The sequence below is a fragment of the Anomalospiza imberbis genome, chromosome 5, assembly GCF_031753505.1.
Source record: "Anomalospiza imberbis isolate Cuckoo-Finch-1a 21T00152 chromosome 5, ASM3175350v1, whole genome shotgun sequence".
In the NCBI taxonomy this organism is placed as follows: domain Eukaryota; kingdom Metazoa; phylum Chordata; class Aves; order Passeriformes; family Viduidae; genus Anomalospiza; species Anomalospiza imberbis.
In genome coordinates this window covers 28,501,084-28,521,581 of record NC_089685.1, presented here as the reverse complement: position 1 = coordinate 28,521,581, position 20,498 = coordinate 28,501,084, and the positions used below count along the sequence as shown (strand labels likewise).

Genomic DNA, 20,498 nt, shown 5'->3' with positions numbered 1-20,498 from the left:
TCAAGTGTCATGCTTCCTCACTTACTGATTTGCATGATCAGCTCAGCTGGGCAAAAGCAACTGGGGACACTGGCCTCATCTGTTAATAGCTCTCCCTGACAACACACATGATTACCACCTGGTCTCCAATGCCACTCTTGTAAGCATGTCTGTGCCTGCCTGCTGGTCAATTGATGATCAGTTTCTTTGACTGGTGTTAGTTCACCCAGTAATGCAAAGCAGCTATCAGTAGACGTGGCCTAACTTGTATCTCCCTTTGCCTTGATATGTAGCAGCACAAAGCAACCGGTGCCCAGTGATTAATCTGGCTCAAAACTTCAAGTGTTTTACAGCTGAGCAAAGATTCTGCATTTATATCCTCAGGTTTTGTGAGGTATTATGGTACCTTTATTGTGTCTTACTGGGTTTCCTCACAGGCTTTCTGGTTAAATATTCACATGTAAAATTGTCAGACAAAAATCAATGTTAAATTGGGGTCATTATTAAGAATGTGTATCACTAATTTAACTGAAAGTAATCCTGGAAAAGATACTAGCTGCAGCCACTGATGGCTACTCTTATCAAAATCAGGCTCAACTTTTTCCCAGATTTGGTCATATCTGCAACCAATAGAATGAATGTCAGGTCCTTAATGAACACTACCAACGAGACAACAAGTAAATGCATATTATTGCGCTGAAGTGCTATATTGCTAGATATTTTATTTTTGTGAGTTGATATCTCAAATGTAAGAATGCTTTGAATTGTAAACTGAATAGTCTGTTTTGTTTCTATACTATCCTTTGATCAACGGATTACAAAATTGTTAAGCTATACAAATCTAAAACCTCTTTGAGTTTGTGGTTTTTATTGGTCTTAATAAAGCAGGCAGTTTGTTGGCAATTACAAACTGTTTATTTTAACTAAGCCTATATTCAGTCATTCATATCAAGGTAATCTGATGATTGAAGACTTCTGTATTTCCATCCCTTGTCCCAGTCAAGGCAACTGAAAAATCCCAGTGCTTTGTCCATTACCAGTATGCTAAATTGAACTTCAGCCTATGTCATATTACTCTTTGAAGCTATATCACCCTTTGATTACTACAGTGTCTAAAATAAAAATCATAAGGATGATACTTACTGTGGAACCCAACCAATTCTATAGCTTCAAAGATTATAGATTATGTAGATTTGTTTTCAAAGATTGACTTATCAATAATGTTAGCATTAATGAAAATAATACACTTCTGCCTTGTAATGGGCTTTCTTCCATGTCTTGTTGGCTGTCCTTCCTCATACCTAAGAAAAAGGCTCCAAACATCAAGAATTCCACATTCCAAATTTCATTTAAATAATTTATTATCAATGCTATTTTAAATGTTTGTTTTTGAAGCATTCCACATTTTCCCTGCCTTGAGTTTTACAGTGCTCTTTATCCTTTAACACTAGTCCAAAGAGCTCCCTCAATATACTTAATTACTCTGTTCTGTCAGAATGATATCTCATCCTGGCAAATATCAAGCTGGTATTTAATTTAAATTTACACAACAGAAACCATTACGATTTGAATTCCCTTCACTCAATTCTCATCACACAAACCCACATTTGTACCCCAGTGCCAATACACAACCTTCTCACAACACCGTTTGAAATTAAGGGATAGTTAACTTCAGGACATGCCATCAAACTGTAATCCATCTTACAGCTACAACTTGAATAAAGCTCAGTTTGGCAGACCAGAGAGATTATGATTCATGCTTTAATTTTATCTGTCAGGTGCTGTTGCAGTGCTATTCTGGCTAGTGTCCCAGGCAGACTCCTAAGAAGACAGAACAAACAGCCCTTAGAATACACACAATTTTTAGACTTTGAAGCTTCATGACTTCTCTTGTATTTGACCTCCTGAAGTTACCAAATGAAGACAAAGTCAATCCATATTTACCTGACACTTTTTTGTGGAGCTGCTTCTTCCCTATGTCTGCTATACAGTTAGTTATTTTCTAGTTACACAGGGACAGTCTTACCTGGAGTTACCTACAGTTTGAATGGCTTGCATAAAGATGTGGTGGTTAACCCAAACACAGTATCTACTGTGTTCTACTGCACATTAATGAGAGACATGGCTAAAGAGTTTCAGATACATGTCTCTCTTTTAAACTGTGCAATAGTTTTTTTCCAACAAATAAATCCAATTATAGGATTTTTTTCTTTCAAACAATTCCAGTACATCTAAAATACCTGAACTTGTTTAAAATCTTCTTACATGTGCAGCTAACAAATATTCTGTTGTTAATAGATGAGCTAGTATCTCACATTATTAATTACTTTATCTGCTTAAGCACTTCCTCAAGGATAAGGGAAATGCCTTTACTATATATTCTACTGATACAATAAAAAGGACATTTAACTCTTCATTCTTAGCTATATTTATCAAGGTTTATATGAAAATGGTAGTAGCTATATAGATTTGGTGAGAATAAATTTGGACATTAGAGTTGTCTGGAATACTACAGAATTTGCAATTAATTAAAAATTGAAGATTTTAGATAGTATTTTCATAAATCCAGTCTTCAGGAAAGAGCAGTTCTTCTCTGAAATATATAATGTAATAGATTATGTACAAAGACTTTATTCTGGAAGAGATACATTAAGGCAATGAATACCCTTATTTATTTTGCAAGGGGTAATGAACAAACTGAGACAGAGATCTGGTTGGTATGTTTGAAAACATAAATCAGAAACTGTCACTCAAAGCTGACTTAAAGCTTGTGCTAACACTGCCTTGATCTCAGGGTTTCTTTGAAGATTTCTTTGTAGGACTGTAAGAGAGCATTCTGAGGGTTAGTCGAGTGTGTGTAACAGCTACAGAAGATAAGTCTGATGCAGAATTAATCATCAGAGATGAGGGTTTGTAAGGGACCCATCAGGATGATTGAGTCCAACTCCTGGCCCTGCACAGGACACCCCAAGAATCACACCAGGTGTCTGAGAATGTTGCCCAAACACTTCTTGCACTCTGTCAGGCTGGTGCTGTGACCACTTCTCTTGGGAGCCTGTTCCAGTGCCCAAACACCCTCTGGGTGAAGAACCTTTTCCTAATACCTAACCTAACCCTCCCCTGACACAACTTCAGGCCATTCCCTTGGGTTCTGTCACTGGTCACCACAGAGCAGAGATCAGTGTCTGCCCTTCCCTTCATAATGAAGTTGCAGACTGCAATGAGGTCTCCCCTCAGTCTCCTCTTCTCCAGGCTGAACAGACCAAGTGACCTCAGCCAGTCCACAAAAGGCTTTCCCTTAAGGCCCTTCACCATCTTTGTGGTCCTCCTTTGGACACGCTCAGGTAGTTTTGTATTTTTCTTACATCTTACATTGTTTTGTATTTTTCTTACATTACACAACTGCCCCTAGAACTCAAGGTGAGGCCTCCCCAGTGCAGAGCAGAGTGGGACAATCCCCTCCTTTGTCCTGGCTGATGATGCGGCATCTCAGAACATTGTTGGCCCTCCTGGCTGCCAGGGCACACTGTTGACTCATATTCAACTTGTAACAAAATTTGTCATTTTTCAAACTTCCTTTATTTTAATTATGTGTCCTTTTTTATAAAAATAGCCCAAGGGCAGCAGTTTAGCTTGGGAGCAGAGTTTTGCATCAGTGATGTGCCTTTGCAGCATTAGCCATGCAGTCTCACAGTCATTTGCTGGCTTGACAACCCTCATCAAACCCCGTGGAGTAGCTGCTTTGTGAAGAAGTCATCTCATCTCAGTGTTCAACTTCCAGTGATGGTGATCTGTGATGATCATCTTGATAATTGCAGTATTTTTTTCCATGGCATTTTTAAATGTTTGAGTCATCTTAAAAATAGCAGCGCTGCAAGGTTCAATAGTCTTTTATTTTTATATGTTTTTATTGAATTCTGAACAACTTGGAGAATCTCCTACTTGAAAAGTTGCCTAATAGGAGGAATCAACACTGATCTGTGTCAACTGACAGGCTCCTCTGGGATATTTCTGCTTCTTCCAGCTCTAGATCACCTGTCAGTGCAGTAGGCTCACTGTAAATAGTGCTCTAACCCTACAGGAAAAGCCTGAGGGTACACTCCACATTAATTAAAGAACTTCATTTTTCTTTCTTTCTCTCATGAATATACTCATTTTGAAATTAATTTTTCAAATTTATTTTGAAAAAGAAGCTCTGTAAAACACTTTTATGCAATATTGAGTGTACACAGTCCAGCCCTGCACATGGCTACAGTACAAGTCCAAGCAAAAGGATGGGAAGAGAGGCAAAAGGATAGGAAGAGGGACAAAAGGGTGGTAAGATGTAGTGCATGGTTATTTAGGGATATTGGCATTGCAATAACCTTAGCACAGCGGCAAGGAAATTGTCTTCTCCTCAGGGAAGAGGCTTCCCCACCTGGCCTTGAGTTTGAATCCACATAGACATATTCTATTGACTGGATCTGATTTCTGTTCTTTTTTTTCTTCCTTTTTGTTTTTTGAATTCTATATTTTGTATTCAATTTAATTAAAAGTAGGAGGAAAAAAAACAACAAAAAAATGGAAATGTAACACTGGAGCTGGAGGCAGAAGATACTGATATAGATTATGTCATGAGGGGGATAAGCTTTGGCAAACTGAGACCAAGCAATAATTCCAAACCAAAAAAGAAGTGAGATCTCTTACCAGCACTCCTGCATGCTGCACTTCTATGACATTCATCATTATCTTCCTTACCTAGAATAATATGGAAACTGGGAAAAAAAGGACTCATGAGGTCTCTCATGGAGACCTCAGAATATTTAAAAATGAAAATGTAGTGAGCTGATATGGAATACCTTTCAAGAAAAATTTTCAATTCTTTTGAATGTTTAAGTACCCATGTCTCTGTGTTTGTATGCGTGTATATATAATTATAAGCAGCAAAATATACTTTTTACTACACATAGAAAATGTATTCTTCCCAAAGACTAAGCATCTTTGTGTGGTTTTTTTTTCTGACAGAAGGTTGGTTTATTCATTCATTACTTCTATTACATCTGAAAAAATTAGTACATCTGCAATATCTTTTTTTTCCTACTGATCCCACAATGCAGACACATTCACCCTTTTCCCATCATTAGTCAAAGATAATGCCTCTAAGTCAAATTCCGACCTCAGAGTAAATCTGAAGGAATTCATAAAAGAGATTTACAGTGAGAAAAATTGAACAGTACTTTTGATCCAAAGGCAGCTTGTGGCACTTGTGAATCCAGCCATTGCAGTAGGTGTTTGTGTGCTATCTTGAAACAATGTTGGAGCACTAAACTAAGCGTGGAACTGGCTTAGAGGCTTTAGTTCCAGTATTTAATTTTTTTCTCTGACAGCCTTTAAAAAATGCTATGTAGGACCAAGAAGCTATGTGACCTTCAGCCATATTCCCTAAACAGTTTCAGAATGCTTTAAATATTGCTGTAAACTGTGAAATCTCCTTTGGGCTGTTCTTCCTTTGGCACTAATTCCGTGGGAAGCCTGCCACCTGCGTGACACAAAAATAGGAAAGTCAATCTTTTGTCAAATTTTAACACTTTAAAACAACTTCTAAAAGGGAGAGCATCAGTGAAAGTGAAAATCAAGCAAGAGAAGAGTGAGACACGACAGAAAAGGAACTTGAAGGATGGAGCAGGGAGAATTAGTAGTACAGAAGACCAGGTAGAAAGACAAATCTCAGACATAAAGACAAGGAGGAAAAGAAAATGGGAAGGAGAATGAAGGAATACATAGAAGAGGAGAAAAAACACAACCAGGAAGATGACAAATAGCAGAAAAGGAATGAGGGAGCAGATTAAGAGGGATCAAGGCACATGATGAAATCAAGGAGCACACATGAACAGATAGCACTGAGAGTGGGATTTTTTTTTTCTCCTATAGGCCCAAGGGAGCTTGGCTTGCTAATTGAGGTATCTATGTGTTCACCCCTGTAACCAGCTAGATCTTATGCCGATGTCAGCAAGAAGTGGCAGCAGAGATTTTTTTCGGTTTAAAGGAGGCTCAGCAATACATACCTATTCCTCCTCAGGAAACTGGCTTTGCCAAAATAAATCCCCCCTTGGCGCAGGGTGTATGGGACACTATCTCAATTCACCTTGATGGGAGCAGATAGGGAAAGATTCAGCCCCAAATTTAAATAGTTGATAAGGGCAGCTTCACTTGAGTTTCTTTAACCCTGCAGATCCAAATTCACAGATGCTAGTGAGCCGTGTCTCCCTCTGCTTCCTTTATAGATGGTTCAAAGCAAAATCTGGCTTTACCACTTTGAACTATTTGCTCTGGAGGAGCCATTCTTTCACCATTTGTTGGGTTGAAAACTTCCACTGGTTCCTCAAATCCAGACAAAGGGTGTGAACACCTTTCCAGTGTCTGGAGCAATCACCTGGCATACCTTCAATTTAGCATTCACAGGCAGCTTTTATCAAACCTCTTCTATATGAGGTATGATAGAATTAAGCATCAGTGTTATTTATTAACAATCTGACCTATCCAAAATAAATTTTCTTCAGTCTAAAAGGCTATCATATGTGCCACCAAATCCCAGCAAAAGGACCAGAGATATTTAGTGAATGTTGAGAATGTTCTTTCATTCCTACCAGTGATCCGTCACATCTTGGATTACCTTAGTGAGGGGCTAAATGGAAAAAGTAGGGAAACTTCTACTATAAGCATTTTCTGTTATGAAGCAGAGGATTTAAAGAAACTATAGAGCTGAACAACTTTAAAATTCAGTACAAAATCTGAAAGGATAAAGGCTGGGCCCAAACTAGAAGAGTGAATGACTACTAGTAAGCAGTTACTGAAATAATTACTTGAAAATTACCAAGTACCTGAAAGTAAGTGGTTTCATAATTTCATTCCAGTTCACAGAGGACAAATATGAAAAATAAACCATTGTGATCAGATTTTTATTGCTCTTACACACGTAACTACTGCTGCTGTGCTGTTACCTGCAGGAGTTCTGTGCACAATCCTCTGTCTTATGAATTTGGAGCCAAATTTGCATAAGCATACAGTCAAATTATGACTCCTGGACTTAAGAACTACCATGTTACTCAGGGTTCATGACAGCATATCCCTGCTGATGTCAGAGCCACTCTGTGTGAAACCTGAAGGATATGCTGATGAATCAACTCTCGCAAGTGCTACAGTTCCCTGAAAAATATACAATATGTTTAGGTCAGACTTGTACGTGAAAGGAAGTAAAAACTCTTTTAAAACAGCTTTTAGGCTCTCTGATGTTATGAAGTATTTTAGGTGTGGTCCCTCTCTGTTCTGGCCCTTTCTAAAGGAGAATTTCACTCTCCTGCCTCCACACACTAGTAAGAGGAGCATGAGTAGTGAGTGGGCTGCTCCTGAGGCTGAGCAAACATAGGCTGGAGGGGCAGTGCTCGCTGTCACCAATCTTATTGTCTTTATTATAGAGTCTGCAAGCAGCTTTCACTTCTCACTATCTCTGATTTTCAATTTTTCCCCACCCCAGTATCACATAGAAACCCAGCCAGGATTCAGGCCGTATTATGCCTAACATGTCAAAAAACCCCTCACCAGTCAAATTCCCATTAATTGATTTAATTGTATTAATTCTATTATACCAGTGCAACCCAAGCAAAACAGATACACCATGCTGGAATAACGTGCATTTGTTCTAGTACAATTTTATACTTCTGTACTATTCCTTTTCATGAATAGGGATTAAAATGTGGTTTATCTACAACATAATGATAATCATCTTTATAGGGAGTTTTTTAAGCTCAAGCAGTGACAAAGTGATTACTTAATTGCTCAAGATGCTGATAATGCAGCAACTGGCATAGGTTTGCTGTGCACAGTGATGGTTCAAGTATTGACTAAATGGCAAGTCTTTGTATGGATTTACACAGCACTGGCTTGTTCTTAATAACCTTGTATGTGAACACCTTTTTTTGGGAACAACTGTAATTTTCTCTGCAGTAAGAATTTTTACACAATAGGTACTTAAATATTGCTACCATCCTCTTTCACATCATCTTTATTATGAATAAACTTTTAGCTGAGAAGTCATGAATGCCAGAACATTTATACCATATACTGAAATACATAACTTCCACTAGCTATCAGCATATAAAATTTTCAATATCATAATCATACTATGAGCATTTCCCTTGTACAATGCTACAAAAAATGTCAATTTTAAGATAATAAGAGACCAAATACTAGCTAGAGAGTAACACCTGATGTAAAAGGATACAGTTATATTGCCCATCCCTTCTGTCTCAAAAATGTGTTTACTTTAGCTCAGCTGAATTAAAACAGGGGGCAAATAATTGCTCTGAAAGAACTGTACTAGACAAAGTCAAAATTTAAGGGTATTCAAAATTATGGTTCATTCATCCTTTTTCTTTCCCAGAGACATTTTTTAAAGACTGCTAATACTGATGCCATCAATTTCGTCATTCAAACTTTCTAGATTGTGTGCCATACAAATATTTAGCAAAGACAGATGAGTATTCTGGGTTCACATGAATACCACTGGATGACAAAATATATGAGTATGAAATTTTTGACTTTTTCAGTTTATCAAAGTCCCCCTGAATCTCTTCAGTATCTGACTATTACACACACCTCTTACATATGCTTTCCAGCATTGCTGCTAAGTAATGCCTTCCATCACTGTTTCAGTTGCAGAGATGACATGGGATGGCTTGATGCTGTCAGTGGTCTCCTCTTGTGTTCCTGTTCGAGGACAGAACAAGGATGCAAGGAAAATAGTCCTTTTTCCTTTTCAGGATTATTGAAGAATAAGACCCACACTTGCACAGACCCATGACCACTGTGAGTTGCACCATGACCCATACACCTGAACTTTTGAATGTACCATCCAAATCACATTTCAGCTCCCAAAATAAGGGTTAGTTGGAGCTCAGGGGAAACAAGCCCAATGCTGCTGGGAAACATGGTAATTTTTAGTCATGGTCATTTGGGTGATGACCTTGAAGCAGAAGGTCTGGAACATAACAGCCAAAAAGATGACTCTTTTGTTAGGGATAACATTTATGGCTGGCATTTGTATTTCCTCCTCCTGATTAGAAATGGTCCTGTCCAAGAATGGTTCCTGAGGGATTACAACATATCTTGGCACTTTGTAACCACCAGTGGAAGTTCTGTTTCACACAGTTGGTATGGAGAAAGTAGGCTGTGACAGGGGAAAGGTCAAGAGAAAGCAGTTATTTCAAAATAATTACTTTCCAAAAGTGGGGAAATAATGTTTGTTTATACAGTAGAAAGAGTGTGCTGTGGAAAAGGGCACAAGGAGACAGGTTTCTCTACTGCTTTCCATCAAGAGATTTCTACATAATGTCAGGTTCAAGCACAGGTGGGACACCTCATACAATTCTGTAATTTTAAACATCCATTTCTGGACTACTGGTGCAAAGCACTCTTTATAGTCAATGGAAAGAAATAGTCCCCATAAGTGAGAGAATTGTATTCCTGTCTTAGCATCAGATCAGTCACCTTCAGCATGAGCTTGTTTCTGCTGCTGAGAGCTGGTCTCAGCTCCTAGTCCATGTAGATGTCTAACTAAATGCAAATGAACCCAGGCCAGCTGTCTGTATGTGGCATGCCTCACCCTCAGATGTGCAATCCGTACATTTTATTCATAATTTACAGAAGGCTGCATGAGAAGCATAAAGAGATAAGGAAGAAAGAAATTGCAATAGAGAAAGAAAGGGAAAGGTGAGGCAAATACAGAAAGAGAGCCATAAGGTGAGGAAAATGGCAATAGTGGAAGCTGGATGGGAATGCAGGAGGAATTCAGGATAAATGGCCAGACACAAGTAAATCCTACACAGGTTTCCAACTGCTGACACACAGCATTCCTAGAGAGACAGAGACAACTGTGAATCTTGTAAAATCTTGTTAGTTCTTTTGCATAAATGCTACATCCCAATTAAGGGGTCTTTAATTGCTTCCCTAATGTGTCAAGTACTTTACCTACATTTTCCCTCTCTAGCCTAGTATTTCTAGCTGAAATTTGTCTTGACAACTTTGCCTTCAGAATCAGAAAGTTTCTCTGTTGTCCACTTGCTTAATTTTTAAACACGTCTATGTCTTCACATACTTCAGTAAAACTCGAAATTTGGGCATATTTTGTTCTCGAAATCCCGTAATTTCTTGGCAATGCATCAGTAATAGCTTTGGCCACTGAGATGCTGACCGGTATCATTTTATTGTCTGCTTGCATTCTGCTCTCTACCTGTGTCTAACTGCTCTCTTTGTTATGCTCTTAGGACATGTGCTCTTTGTTCTGTTTGCACAGCATCCTGCAAAATGGCATCCTAGTCTGTGACTGGGCTCTGGTGCACTCTGATAACAGAGGTGATAAACACCCGTGTCCTGTCTGAGGTTGCTATGGTGCATGAGAACCACGCTGTCCTTGCAACCTTTTGAGTGCAAAAGTAGGACCCTGCTCGGGGACAAGGCAACACCATTCTCCTGGTTTTGCATTGGTACCCATGGTGTTCTCCCACGGCCTCAGGCCAACGGGATGCTTTAGACTAAGACTTCTAAGCAGAAGTTGGCATTCAGCTTATTCCCGTTTGTTTCTTACTGTAAACCGCTGCCTGGAGCAACTTCTGTGGCGAGAAGCACAAGACGATCTAGACGCTAATGCCAGCAACCTTGGGCGATAACAAGGGCGGCTTTAAGCGAAGAGCCTGCAGGCCGGCTGCAGTCAGTCACTCACTCACACTGCCGGTCTGCCCGTTCTGCCCAGCACCGCCTCCCCGCCGGGGCCGCCCCCCGGCGCCGGTACCGCCCCCGCTCCGCCCGCCGCCCCCAGCAGCCCCCGCGTTGCCCCGGCCCCGCCGCCGCTCGCAGCGCCCGAGCCGCCGGCGGAGCGAAGGTGCCGCCGTGCGCGGCCCGCCGGGCGCCGCGGCCTGCGGGCGCCGCTGGTTGGCGGCGGGGGGACACGTGAGCGGGGAGGCGGCGGCAGCGGCGGCGGCAGCAGCGGGAGTTTCCCCGACAGCTGGAGGTTGCGGCGGCGGCTCCTCCTCCCCGGGTCCCCGCTAGAGCCCACAGACCCCCCGCGCTCCTCCTTATTGACAAACGCACAAAGGGCCGCGCCGGGACGCGTCTGGAGCCGGCATGGGAGACAAGAAGAGCCCGACCAGGTAGGGGCAGCGGCGGCGCTTTCTCGTTCCCCCGGGCCCTCCGGGAGCACGGGGCCGGCGGCGGTGGCGGCGGGGGCGCCCCGGGGGCGGCGGGCGCGTCGCGGCCGGTGCTGCCCCTGGCGCGCGTGTGTCTCCGCAGGCCGAAGCGGCAGCCGAAACCCTCCTCGGACGAGGGGTACTGGGACTGCAGCGTCTGCACCTTCCGCAACAGCGCCGAGGCCTTCAAGTGCTTGATGTGCGACGTGAGGAAGGGCACCTCCACACGGTGGGTCGCCGGCGGAGGGGGAGCGGGGGCGGCGGGGGAGCGGCTGTGCGGCCGTGACAGGAATTGGGGCCGGGGGAGCCGCGGTGCATCCCCCGGGTGTGAGGGAGGGCGGCCGTGACAGGAATCGGGTCTCTCTTATCAGGAGTGGGGGCGGGAACACACAGCCTCCCCCGGCCCGGGGCTCCTCGGTGAACCTGACCCAGCGCTGCGCTGGCGTGTGTAGAAACAGAAATGATAAATACCAGGAAGAGCATAATTGTCTGCACGGCCTAACCCTGGAGAGATTGTGCCCTCTCACGAACAAGAACTGTCCCCTAGGGTGTGCCTGCTAAGACACTCACCCTTTAAATTTTTTTAAAATTTATTTTAGTTTTTTTTCTATGAGTTTAACTTTGCTTCATACATAACCCCTTTGTTTGATTATTATTAGTAGTATTATTTTAATTTGCTTTTCATCACAGAGCATCACCATGCAGATTTCCGAGGTCTGTAGGGGGTGGATTATAACCCTTCGGTGTTTAGGGAGAAATTGTTAGCTGAATTGCGCTTTATGGAATTGTCTCCCTGTGTACCCGTGACTTCCCAGGAGGACCTTTTCTCTGTACACCAGTCACAAAGCTTGCGGTGGATTAACTGGTTCCTGTGCCTGCCGGTGGCCTAAACATGTGTGCTTGGGGAATGGAGGCTTTGTACAAACGAGCTTGAGTGCACTTGTAGCTATGCATGCTAATGGCAGGTTGCTCAGGAATCCTTTCTTACCCTTACCATACCTATGGGTTAATCCCGTCAGCAGGAGAAGTTTAAATGGCAATCAAGTTGCAATCTTATCAATAGCCGCAATTACATTGTAGATATTGGTCAAAGCAGTGCCGAGTATGACTTGCAATAAATGTTACATGTTTGAAATTGTAAGTGCAAGGTTGGGTCCAATTACTTGACAAAAATTATTATTCTTTATTTCTGGAGCTAGTTTCCCTGACTTCTGAAAACCAGAATGAATATTGGAAGGACTTCTCATAACTTCAGTTGTGAATATTAGTTGAATGTTTTGGTTGGTTTGTTTGTTTTTAACAAAGAAAATCAGTAAGGTAAATGTGACAAGAGGGAATTGCATCTGTCACATATATTATGGTTTCCTGTTATAACAGTGGCATTATGTTTATATCACAGAGTGATGTGTACAGATCGGTATTGTTCAGCAAAATAAGACTGATGAGTTAATGCAAAGTCTTTAAAAACATAATGAAAAAAGCCTCTTTAACATCCAATCAGTTTGATAAGAAAAGTCAGTTTAAAATTATGTTTTATTGCTTTGGAAACTCAGCTGGATAAAAGCATTGAAACTTAACAAACAAACAAAAATTTTGTTTTCTCCTGAGAAACAAATATTTTCATTGTCTTCTAGTTTCCCTACTTGAATATTTCATCTTTTAAATAATTTTGCAACAAAGTGTCTTTTTTCTTTCTTTAGTTTCCACTTTCTCCCTGACAGTGACCTGGTATGTAAACTGTAATTGATAGGTTGATTTTTTTCCCCCTCTACTTAAACTCTGTAACAATGTGTCCCTGAGTAAGTTTATGGGACTCTTTCCCCCCCTAAGGTTTAGATGGGTTGCATCTTCATATTGCAAAATCTGGGTTTACATATGGCATGAGGCAGATAAAAGTTGAAGTTTTAGGCCAGGCAGCTTTTGTCTCCAGTTCTGATATATGATTTGAGCCAGTAAGTAGACCTTTGTGTCCCTGAAGAGAATCATTAGGGTGCCAAAGAAACACAAAAGGCCAGCTGGGTGGTTGGGTTTTTTTTTTGGTCGTTTTTTTCTTTTTCCCTAAGGACCTGGAGTCCAAGTGACCAAATTATTACCTTGGTAAAGCATTTGTTGGTGTTGCCTATAGGACAAAATGGTTTTCATCAACATGGGGCAGGATAACGATGCTACCATGTTTTGATGGCACTGAGAATGCATTATTTATTTATTTTAGTCTTCCATTTTGAAGCTTGATGTTAGATTAAGGTGATCAGCATGGTTGTTGCTGTGCAATGATTCTTACTTAAAAGCTTTAACTGTGGCTTTTTTTACTGATTAGAGCTTTGTCTATAAGACATTGTAAAATACTACCTTTTTTTAAATTCATAGCAATCTCTTTCTTTGTTGACATGTGTAATACCTGATTCTGCATGTTAAACTTCATTAAAAGTGACCAGATTTGCAGGTGGAAAAACAGGCAATTGTATTGAAATTAGGTGCAAAGTTGATTAAAACTTTTATTTTAATACTGATTGTGCACATTTGCCTTTTCAGAAATATTTTCAGGTACAGGTAGGGTTTGTGGGTGTTTTCACTGTTGAATAATTTCTTCTCTCTGAAAGAGTTATTTTTTGTGCCAGAGGCTAGAAGCGGATTATGTTTTTTAGTAATTTATATAATTGCTAAGATTAGTGCAAAATTTTACAATTTCTTTATTATATTTTATTTCTAGACTGGATTTTCAAACCAGATTAGATCATGGAGTTAAATTAACTTTTTGTCTATGACAGTATTGCATTGAATGGTTAAACTGGGCTGTCCTTGGAGGGGGATGTCCCAAGGGAAATCCTGGATGCTGCAGGAAGTGGTGTAACTGATTCCCAAGGTGGCACTCTTTGGTCTAGTACTAAAGCAGCGCCCCAGCATGGTGCCAGCTAGATGTGCCACAAGTCAGATGTAAAACTAAGATCCTGTCTGCCAGATGGATATCCCTCTACCTTTTACTCTGCACCTATTGGCAGATGTTAGTTTGGTAATGTCACTGAGGATCTAAACTCTCCATGTGCACATGGCTTTAGTATTTACTTTCTAACCTAAATTGTTCTGTTTTGTTGCTTGGGTACTGAGAAATTACTATGTTCCTCTTGATAGGAGACTGCACTGAGTAATTTTCTACATGTGACCTTTAAGACATTTTGAAATCTTTCTAGATGAAAGATGTTATATAAATGTAAGGAACATAGGACTGTAATAATTACTCCTTTCTTGAACAAATCTCCTGCTGAAGTTCATTAGAAGCACAAGTAAGGAATACTGAACAGTACACTAGTACTGTATTATAGAGGGAACTAGTAGTGACTTCTATATTTAGATTTCCTAGTAGTTTCCATTATAAAGAAATTGTATGACCTTTTTGAGAAGGTTTGTTGTTTGCAAAAGCCATTGTAGGATTGCTGAGACTAAATGACTTGAAAATCTTCATTCCACCTCTGTCACTCTTGCTGTACAGAAAAGTCTTTGCTAGAGCACTGAAAAAGCCCAGACTGGAACTGTGTAAAAGCAGCAGAGGCAATGATGATATGCTGAAAACACGGAAGGGCATTGTATCGTTCCTGGGGAGGTTATAACGGGGTTGCTGAATTTGGGTTGACTCTCACAAGTACTGCTTTGTCAAAAGATGGTTGCTCCACTGGCAAGCTACCATTTCTTTATTCTGTTCTTCATGGCACTATCTACCATTACTGGTTGATCTTCAGGAATTGGGCTGGATCCTTGGACAGACCTTATTGCAACGAGTATTTGCTTCCAGTTTGTCTGTCCTTCAATGATGTTTGGATTTTGCTTTCCTTGCCAGCTAACACCATTAGTCACTGTAATTTAGATGTGTTGTAAAGCTGAAGAGTTTGTGTTGTTGTTTGTGTTGTGTACACAAGAGGATTGGCATTTCCTCTAAAGGAGTGCATGTTTCCTACTCTCTGCTGCCTTCTAGGAGGCTGCATTGCTACCCTATTGTAACCTCTCTGCTTCAACTTCCTCAGAAGTGTTTTTAAAGCTCTTGTTATTGAGTTAGCAATAGCATCCAGATTTAAAATTAGCTGTCACTTTGCTTTCCTTCATGTGTTTTTTATGCATATGGTCTGATCTCTAGTTGCAGGATCCTATTCTTTTTTCCATGCTGTTGCAAACCACTTCTCCTTTCAGTGTGAATGATGACTATCCAGGGCAGTGTAGTGAGAGCTACAGGAGGAACTGCAAATACTGGCTTCTTAAACTTTGAAGTGCTTGTAATGATATTCTACTGTGTAAACAAAGCAAAAAAAAAAAAAATGATGCAGGGACATGCGATCAATTTCTCCTTTTCAGACTTGATAACATTCTGTGATTTTTAAATTAGGGAAAGGAGACACAAGTGTGGTCCTTTAAGGATAAAGGATGTTTTCACTAATAGTGAAAACTCTCTTGGCTTGTAGTAGGAGAAGATTTGTTATACAGATGTGTATTTTATGATTGTTATGGTTTTATTTTATTTTTTAGAACTACTTTCATTACTTGGTTTGAATTAAAAAAAAAATCTTATCAATGAATCTGAGTCTTAGTGCAAGCTGTTCAAGCTCTTTAGTTTTTTGACGGGGGAAAGGGAGAATAAGGAGATGAGATGGTACGAATGACTTCTGTGAAGTTTTGTGGGTTTTTCCTTTTTTTTTTTTTTTTAATTTGGATTTAATTTTAACACATGTTAAGTGAGCTCTTATATGCAATATCATTTATAAAATAGTCCCTGAAATTTGTAGCCAGAATGAGAAAGTCATGTTTAGTAAGGATGAATTTTTGTAGGTTTGGGATCTATACTTCTTAATGTCCTTTACTGCTGAAGTAGAGATAACATATAACCAGACAAATGGGGGCATGGCTTCTGCATTCTATGATCTATTGATCTTCATCACTAAATCATTCCTTTTCTCATGGGCTAAGGTATGAAAAGCCAAATTTAAATCCCACCAGACACCTAAAAGTGTGAGATATAAGGACCTGGGATAGAATCTTTGTATATTTCTTTGGTATTTGGTCGATGTTCCTTGATTGTGCTTGAGAGTTTGGCCCTCTAATGTATTTTATAATCATATCTGATGATCTCCTAAATATGAGATACAGGTCTCTGCTTGGAACTGCCATGAGTTTGTTTTGTACTTTGAGGCTCATAAATAAAATGTTTAATTTTTTAACTTGGATATCAAGGTCATTTTTCTTCAGAAAACATGTGCAATGTGTTTAGTCATGTACCATCTGGATGTTTATAAGTACAAATCAGTTACATTTAATCAAATCTGGTATTTGTATTTCTGTTGAAATGCAGTACTGCTGAGGACAGAGAATTGGTACTTCTCTTGTATATCTTGTTTAACATGTCTGTTTCACAACAGCTTGTTAAGGACTCTTCTGCCTTCCAGAATGCAGCCTCTGTGTGTGCACATGCGCGTGTGTGTCGGGGGGAAGGTTGGGAAGGAGAAAAAGAGGAAGAACTGCCTGTCATGCTGATTTTACAAATACATGACTGAATCAAGCTCAACAGACTCAAGAGCTGTTTGTTACTTGTGGTAGATTAGAGAAGGAAATATTTGCAGGAATGAAGCAAGTGGAAAAGTCATACAGAGCTTAGTAAAATATGGATTGTATATTACAAGTTTTATTGTTTAGAGTTAATATTAAATTATGAAGAGGAGCAAGAATAAATAGTTCTCTTTTGCTCTGTCGCTAGCTGTTGAGTAATCTAGTCATTCTGGACTTCCAGTCTTATTTTTAATGAGTTTTTAAATTCCTAAATAATTTTAAAGGTTACTTTTATTTAGGAATTGTTTTCCCTGAAAAATATAGCGAAACTTAAAAATTCTGCACACATCAATTTCCATGTTGTTATAAAACAATGAATTAATTTTTATTGATTGGGTGGCTCTTTTAGGTGCTTCTCATGGGTGGAGCTTGTCTGGGCAATTGAGAATGCAATGGGCAGCCAACCAAAAGAAAATCAAGTCTGTATTTTAGAAAGGAGTGGGGAGAGTGTTGTTGACTTTTTCTTTAAGGTTAAATCTCATTTAAAATCTTTGTATTTTTGAACCTGACAGGTATTTTAATTTGTTAGTGTAAGAAGCTCATAAAAATTACAATCTACTTGATCCACTGCAGTCTGGTATCCTTTTGTATCTTGTTGTTACTTAAGTAGGGTTTTTTTTTTGGGGTCTGCTGTGCTTTGTGCTGTCTTTTTTGGAATTCATAATTTTCATTTTGAGTCACCTTCGTGCAGGATTGTCTTGTCAGATAGTTCTCACCACCTCTCAGCTTGATTCTTGTTCTTTTCCTTATACCTTCATCCAAATTATAATTAAAAATATTGAATAATATCCCTGTAGAACCTCACTATAAATGCTACCCCATAGATACATGTAAATATAGCTACAGCTGGTTGTTGGGAACTATTAAGCAAGCAAACTCAAATTTTGAACTTCCTTCTGCACAACTTTGTCCTCATCATAGTTTAGCTTAAGTGGGAGAATATATTTTTGACTGTGTTGCAAGTCAAGACTGGCAACGTGTATTTCTTTTCTCCTAGTCAGCAGGGCTACTAGTCCATTAAAGAAAGAAACTAGACTGTCAAGCCAATTAGCTTTATCCTTTAATTCTCCCAATTCTTAAATAATTTCTTTCTAGTATCTTCCTGAAATTGAATTAGATTGAAGTTTTTATTTGCCCATCTTAGGATTTTTCCCTTTTTTTTTTCTTCTGCAGTACTTGATGACTTATTTTACCTTTCCTGTATTATCTAAACATCATTTTCTGAGGGTGATTTTCATTAGAGGCTGTTGACTGCCATACATAACATTCAGTGGTCTGTTTCTTTTATTCTAGCTTGAACTCATACTCCCTTGTTTAATTTGGTTATACGGAATTAACTTTTGTGTGGGTACTGAAGCAAAGAAGACTTTATGCCATCCGGTATTTGCTTTCTTTCCATGATTAAGTACTTTCCTTTGGCGCATAAGTAGTGTGTGTTTTGATATATGTAGCTTTGCTTGCTGGTTTTTGTTTTGGTTTTTTGGGTTTTGTTTTTGGTGGAAATGTCATCTTTGTTTTTAGTGCCACCAGTGGTATTCTTATTCTATGTGTCTTTTATAGGGAAAATTGTCTGTCCTAGACTAAAAGCTACTAGGATTTGAATAAACACCTAAAATAAGATGAAGTATGTTAAAAGAGAAGATTAGCTGGTAAAAAGAAAGCTCTTGTATCACTTGTAAAGTGATGAGAATTTGCATTTTCTGCTACTTTTTATCCAGTTTTTCCTTGATTGCTGTGACAGCTCACTGTGTCTATTCCTGTTTAAAACTTGATAGAAATATCTGTATTTTTCATCTTGAAAGTCAGGTTAGAATGAACAGTATGCTTTGCAGAACATCCTCGGAGTATCAGATGATGTCTTCTTGGCTCATACAGTCAGCTACAAGATACTTTTGAAGTAGGCGAGTTAGAACAAAATACTAAGTGTTCAGTTTTTATACTTTCACGCAGTGGCTTATCCTGGTCTAAGTAGGACAGAGAGATCTTGAGGATTGTCTGTTCTCTGAAGTGCATTCCACTGGTATGTGGTATGCTGATGTAGAGCAGGCTTGAACTTGGAGAGTTCAGCTGCAGAATGTTGTTGGGAAGCTTTTGGCTGGAAAACTTTCCATCAAAAGTCAAATTGAAGACTAGAAGATGTGACCGTGATGTCTGCTACAAGTTTTTTCTTGTTTTCTTAGGAATTGAGGGGTGGGGAGGAAACAAGCAATTGAAAATTTTCCTATTCTAACTTAATGAAGATTTAGAACCTATCTTTTAACTTTTCCAAAATGCTTGACTATACTTTCACTGTACCATATAGCTCATATGACAGTGCCTAGTAGAAGAAAATTGTGTGAATGAGTAGGGGTTTGAAAATTCACTATGGAAATAGAGTTCCCAACTCTAAAAGCTGAGAAAAGTTGGTTTGACACATGCTGTGAAAGGAAAGTTATTTGTTATGGCTATCATTGAAATCTGTGATTAGGGTCATGCACTAGAAATTCTGTAATTGAGATAAAATAGAGTGTGAGACTCATACTGTAGCATCTTTTTAGATTAATATACATCTTAATGAAGAACATTATGAAGACTTGATTTTTTAGGGAAAGTGTGTAGCCTTTTCCTCTACTTAAGGTGGACATATTTGTGAGGCTGGCTCTGAATGGAAGAAATTCAAGATTGTTGCCAGCTTCTGGGAAGATGATACCTATAGTGCAGAACAAATGCAATAGGTCAGAAGCAAGCTCCTTCCAGTTTGATAAAACTAGCTGTGCCAATACTTGGCACAGTGCAGTTCAGTGCAACAATGACTCTGCTGCTGCATCGTTATGTTCCTCGTATTTTGCATGGTTTTTTTGCATAGGTGTAAGAAGGTTTCACAGTTTCTGCAGGAAAGGGACAGAGGAGTAGTGTGAGGGATCCAATCCTTTGTGAGATTGGCATTTGGAAGAGGTCACTTCCCCATGAATCCCAAGGATCTAGGGGTCTAGGAGACTGTAACCACTCCTTTTTCTGTAGACTCCCAAATACTGCCTCCTCATAGGGTGTTTAGAGGACATTGGGCTTCCTGATCCCTGCTCATATGTAGCTCATTGTCATCTAGGAAATATAAATTAGTTGATACCAATATGTTTCTCAAGCAGGGTATTTTCAATATTGCTGTCACACTGAGCATTGATGCACCACAGCTTGTGGCATATGGGGAAGAATTCTAACAACAATATGCAAGAGGTTGGAGCCTTTTAGCTGGTTGTTGGATAAGTAACATTTGATGGCTACTTGAAAACTATCCGTGAAGATGAACTTTGTCTTTCTAAAGGTATTGATACAGAGATTTCCTAGAGCAGGCTGTTGTGCACTTTGCCAGTTGTCTTCAGGAGACTTGCTGGCCTCATCTGTTAAATGCCATCTGGAAAATAGGGCATTCCCTTTAAGGGAATGATTAAATAGGGACACTGCCTCAAGGGGTAGTTTTCTGCACATTTTTATAGTGACTGATAAAACCATATGGGTCATGTGAGTCTGTTCTAATTGAATCAGCTTTTATTGCAAGATGGAATTGCTAGAAATGCACTGAATGGATGAATTCCAAGTAAGTGATTCATACTGTAAAACAGCTAGGAATACGAAAGCACAAATCAGAGCTGTCTGAAAGTTAGAATTCAAATATACATAGGATGTGTAGAAATTGCATTGCTACTCTGCTATATACAGATGGATCTATGTCATGTT

General features: G+C 39.6%; 2 protein-coding genes across 2 annotated transcripts in view; both read left to right on the top strand.

Moving 5' to 3' along the window:
- The window catches only part of ZCRB1 (zinc finger CCHC-type and RNA binding motif containing 1), a 290,430-nt gene that overhangs the window by 32,181 nt on the left and 237,751 nt on the right, over positions 1 to 20,498 (top strand). The gene's annotated exons all lie outside the window — the stretch shown is intronic.
- Positions 10,841 to 20,498, top strand: part of YAF2 (YY1 associated factor 2) — a 31,757-nt gene continuing 22,099 nt past the window's right edge. The window contains exons 1-2 of the mRNA XM_068189988.1: positions 10,841 to 11,162; positions 11,302 to 11,427. Coding sequence (XP_068046089.1) covers positions 11,137 to 11,162; positions 11,302 to 11,427 — 152 coding nt within the window. The 5' untranslated portion in view covers positions 10,841 to 11,136. The remainder of the gene's footprint in view (positions 11,163 to 11,301; positions 11,428 to 20,498) is intronic.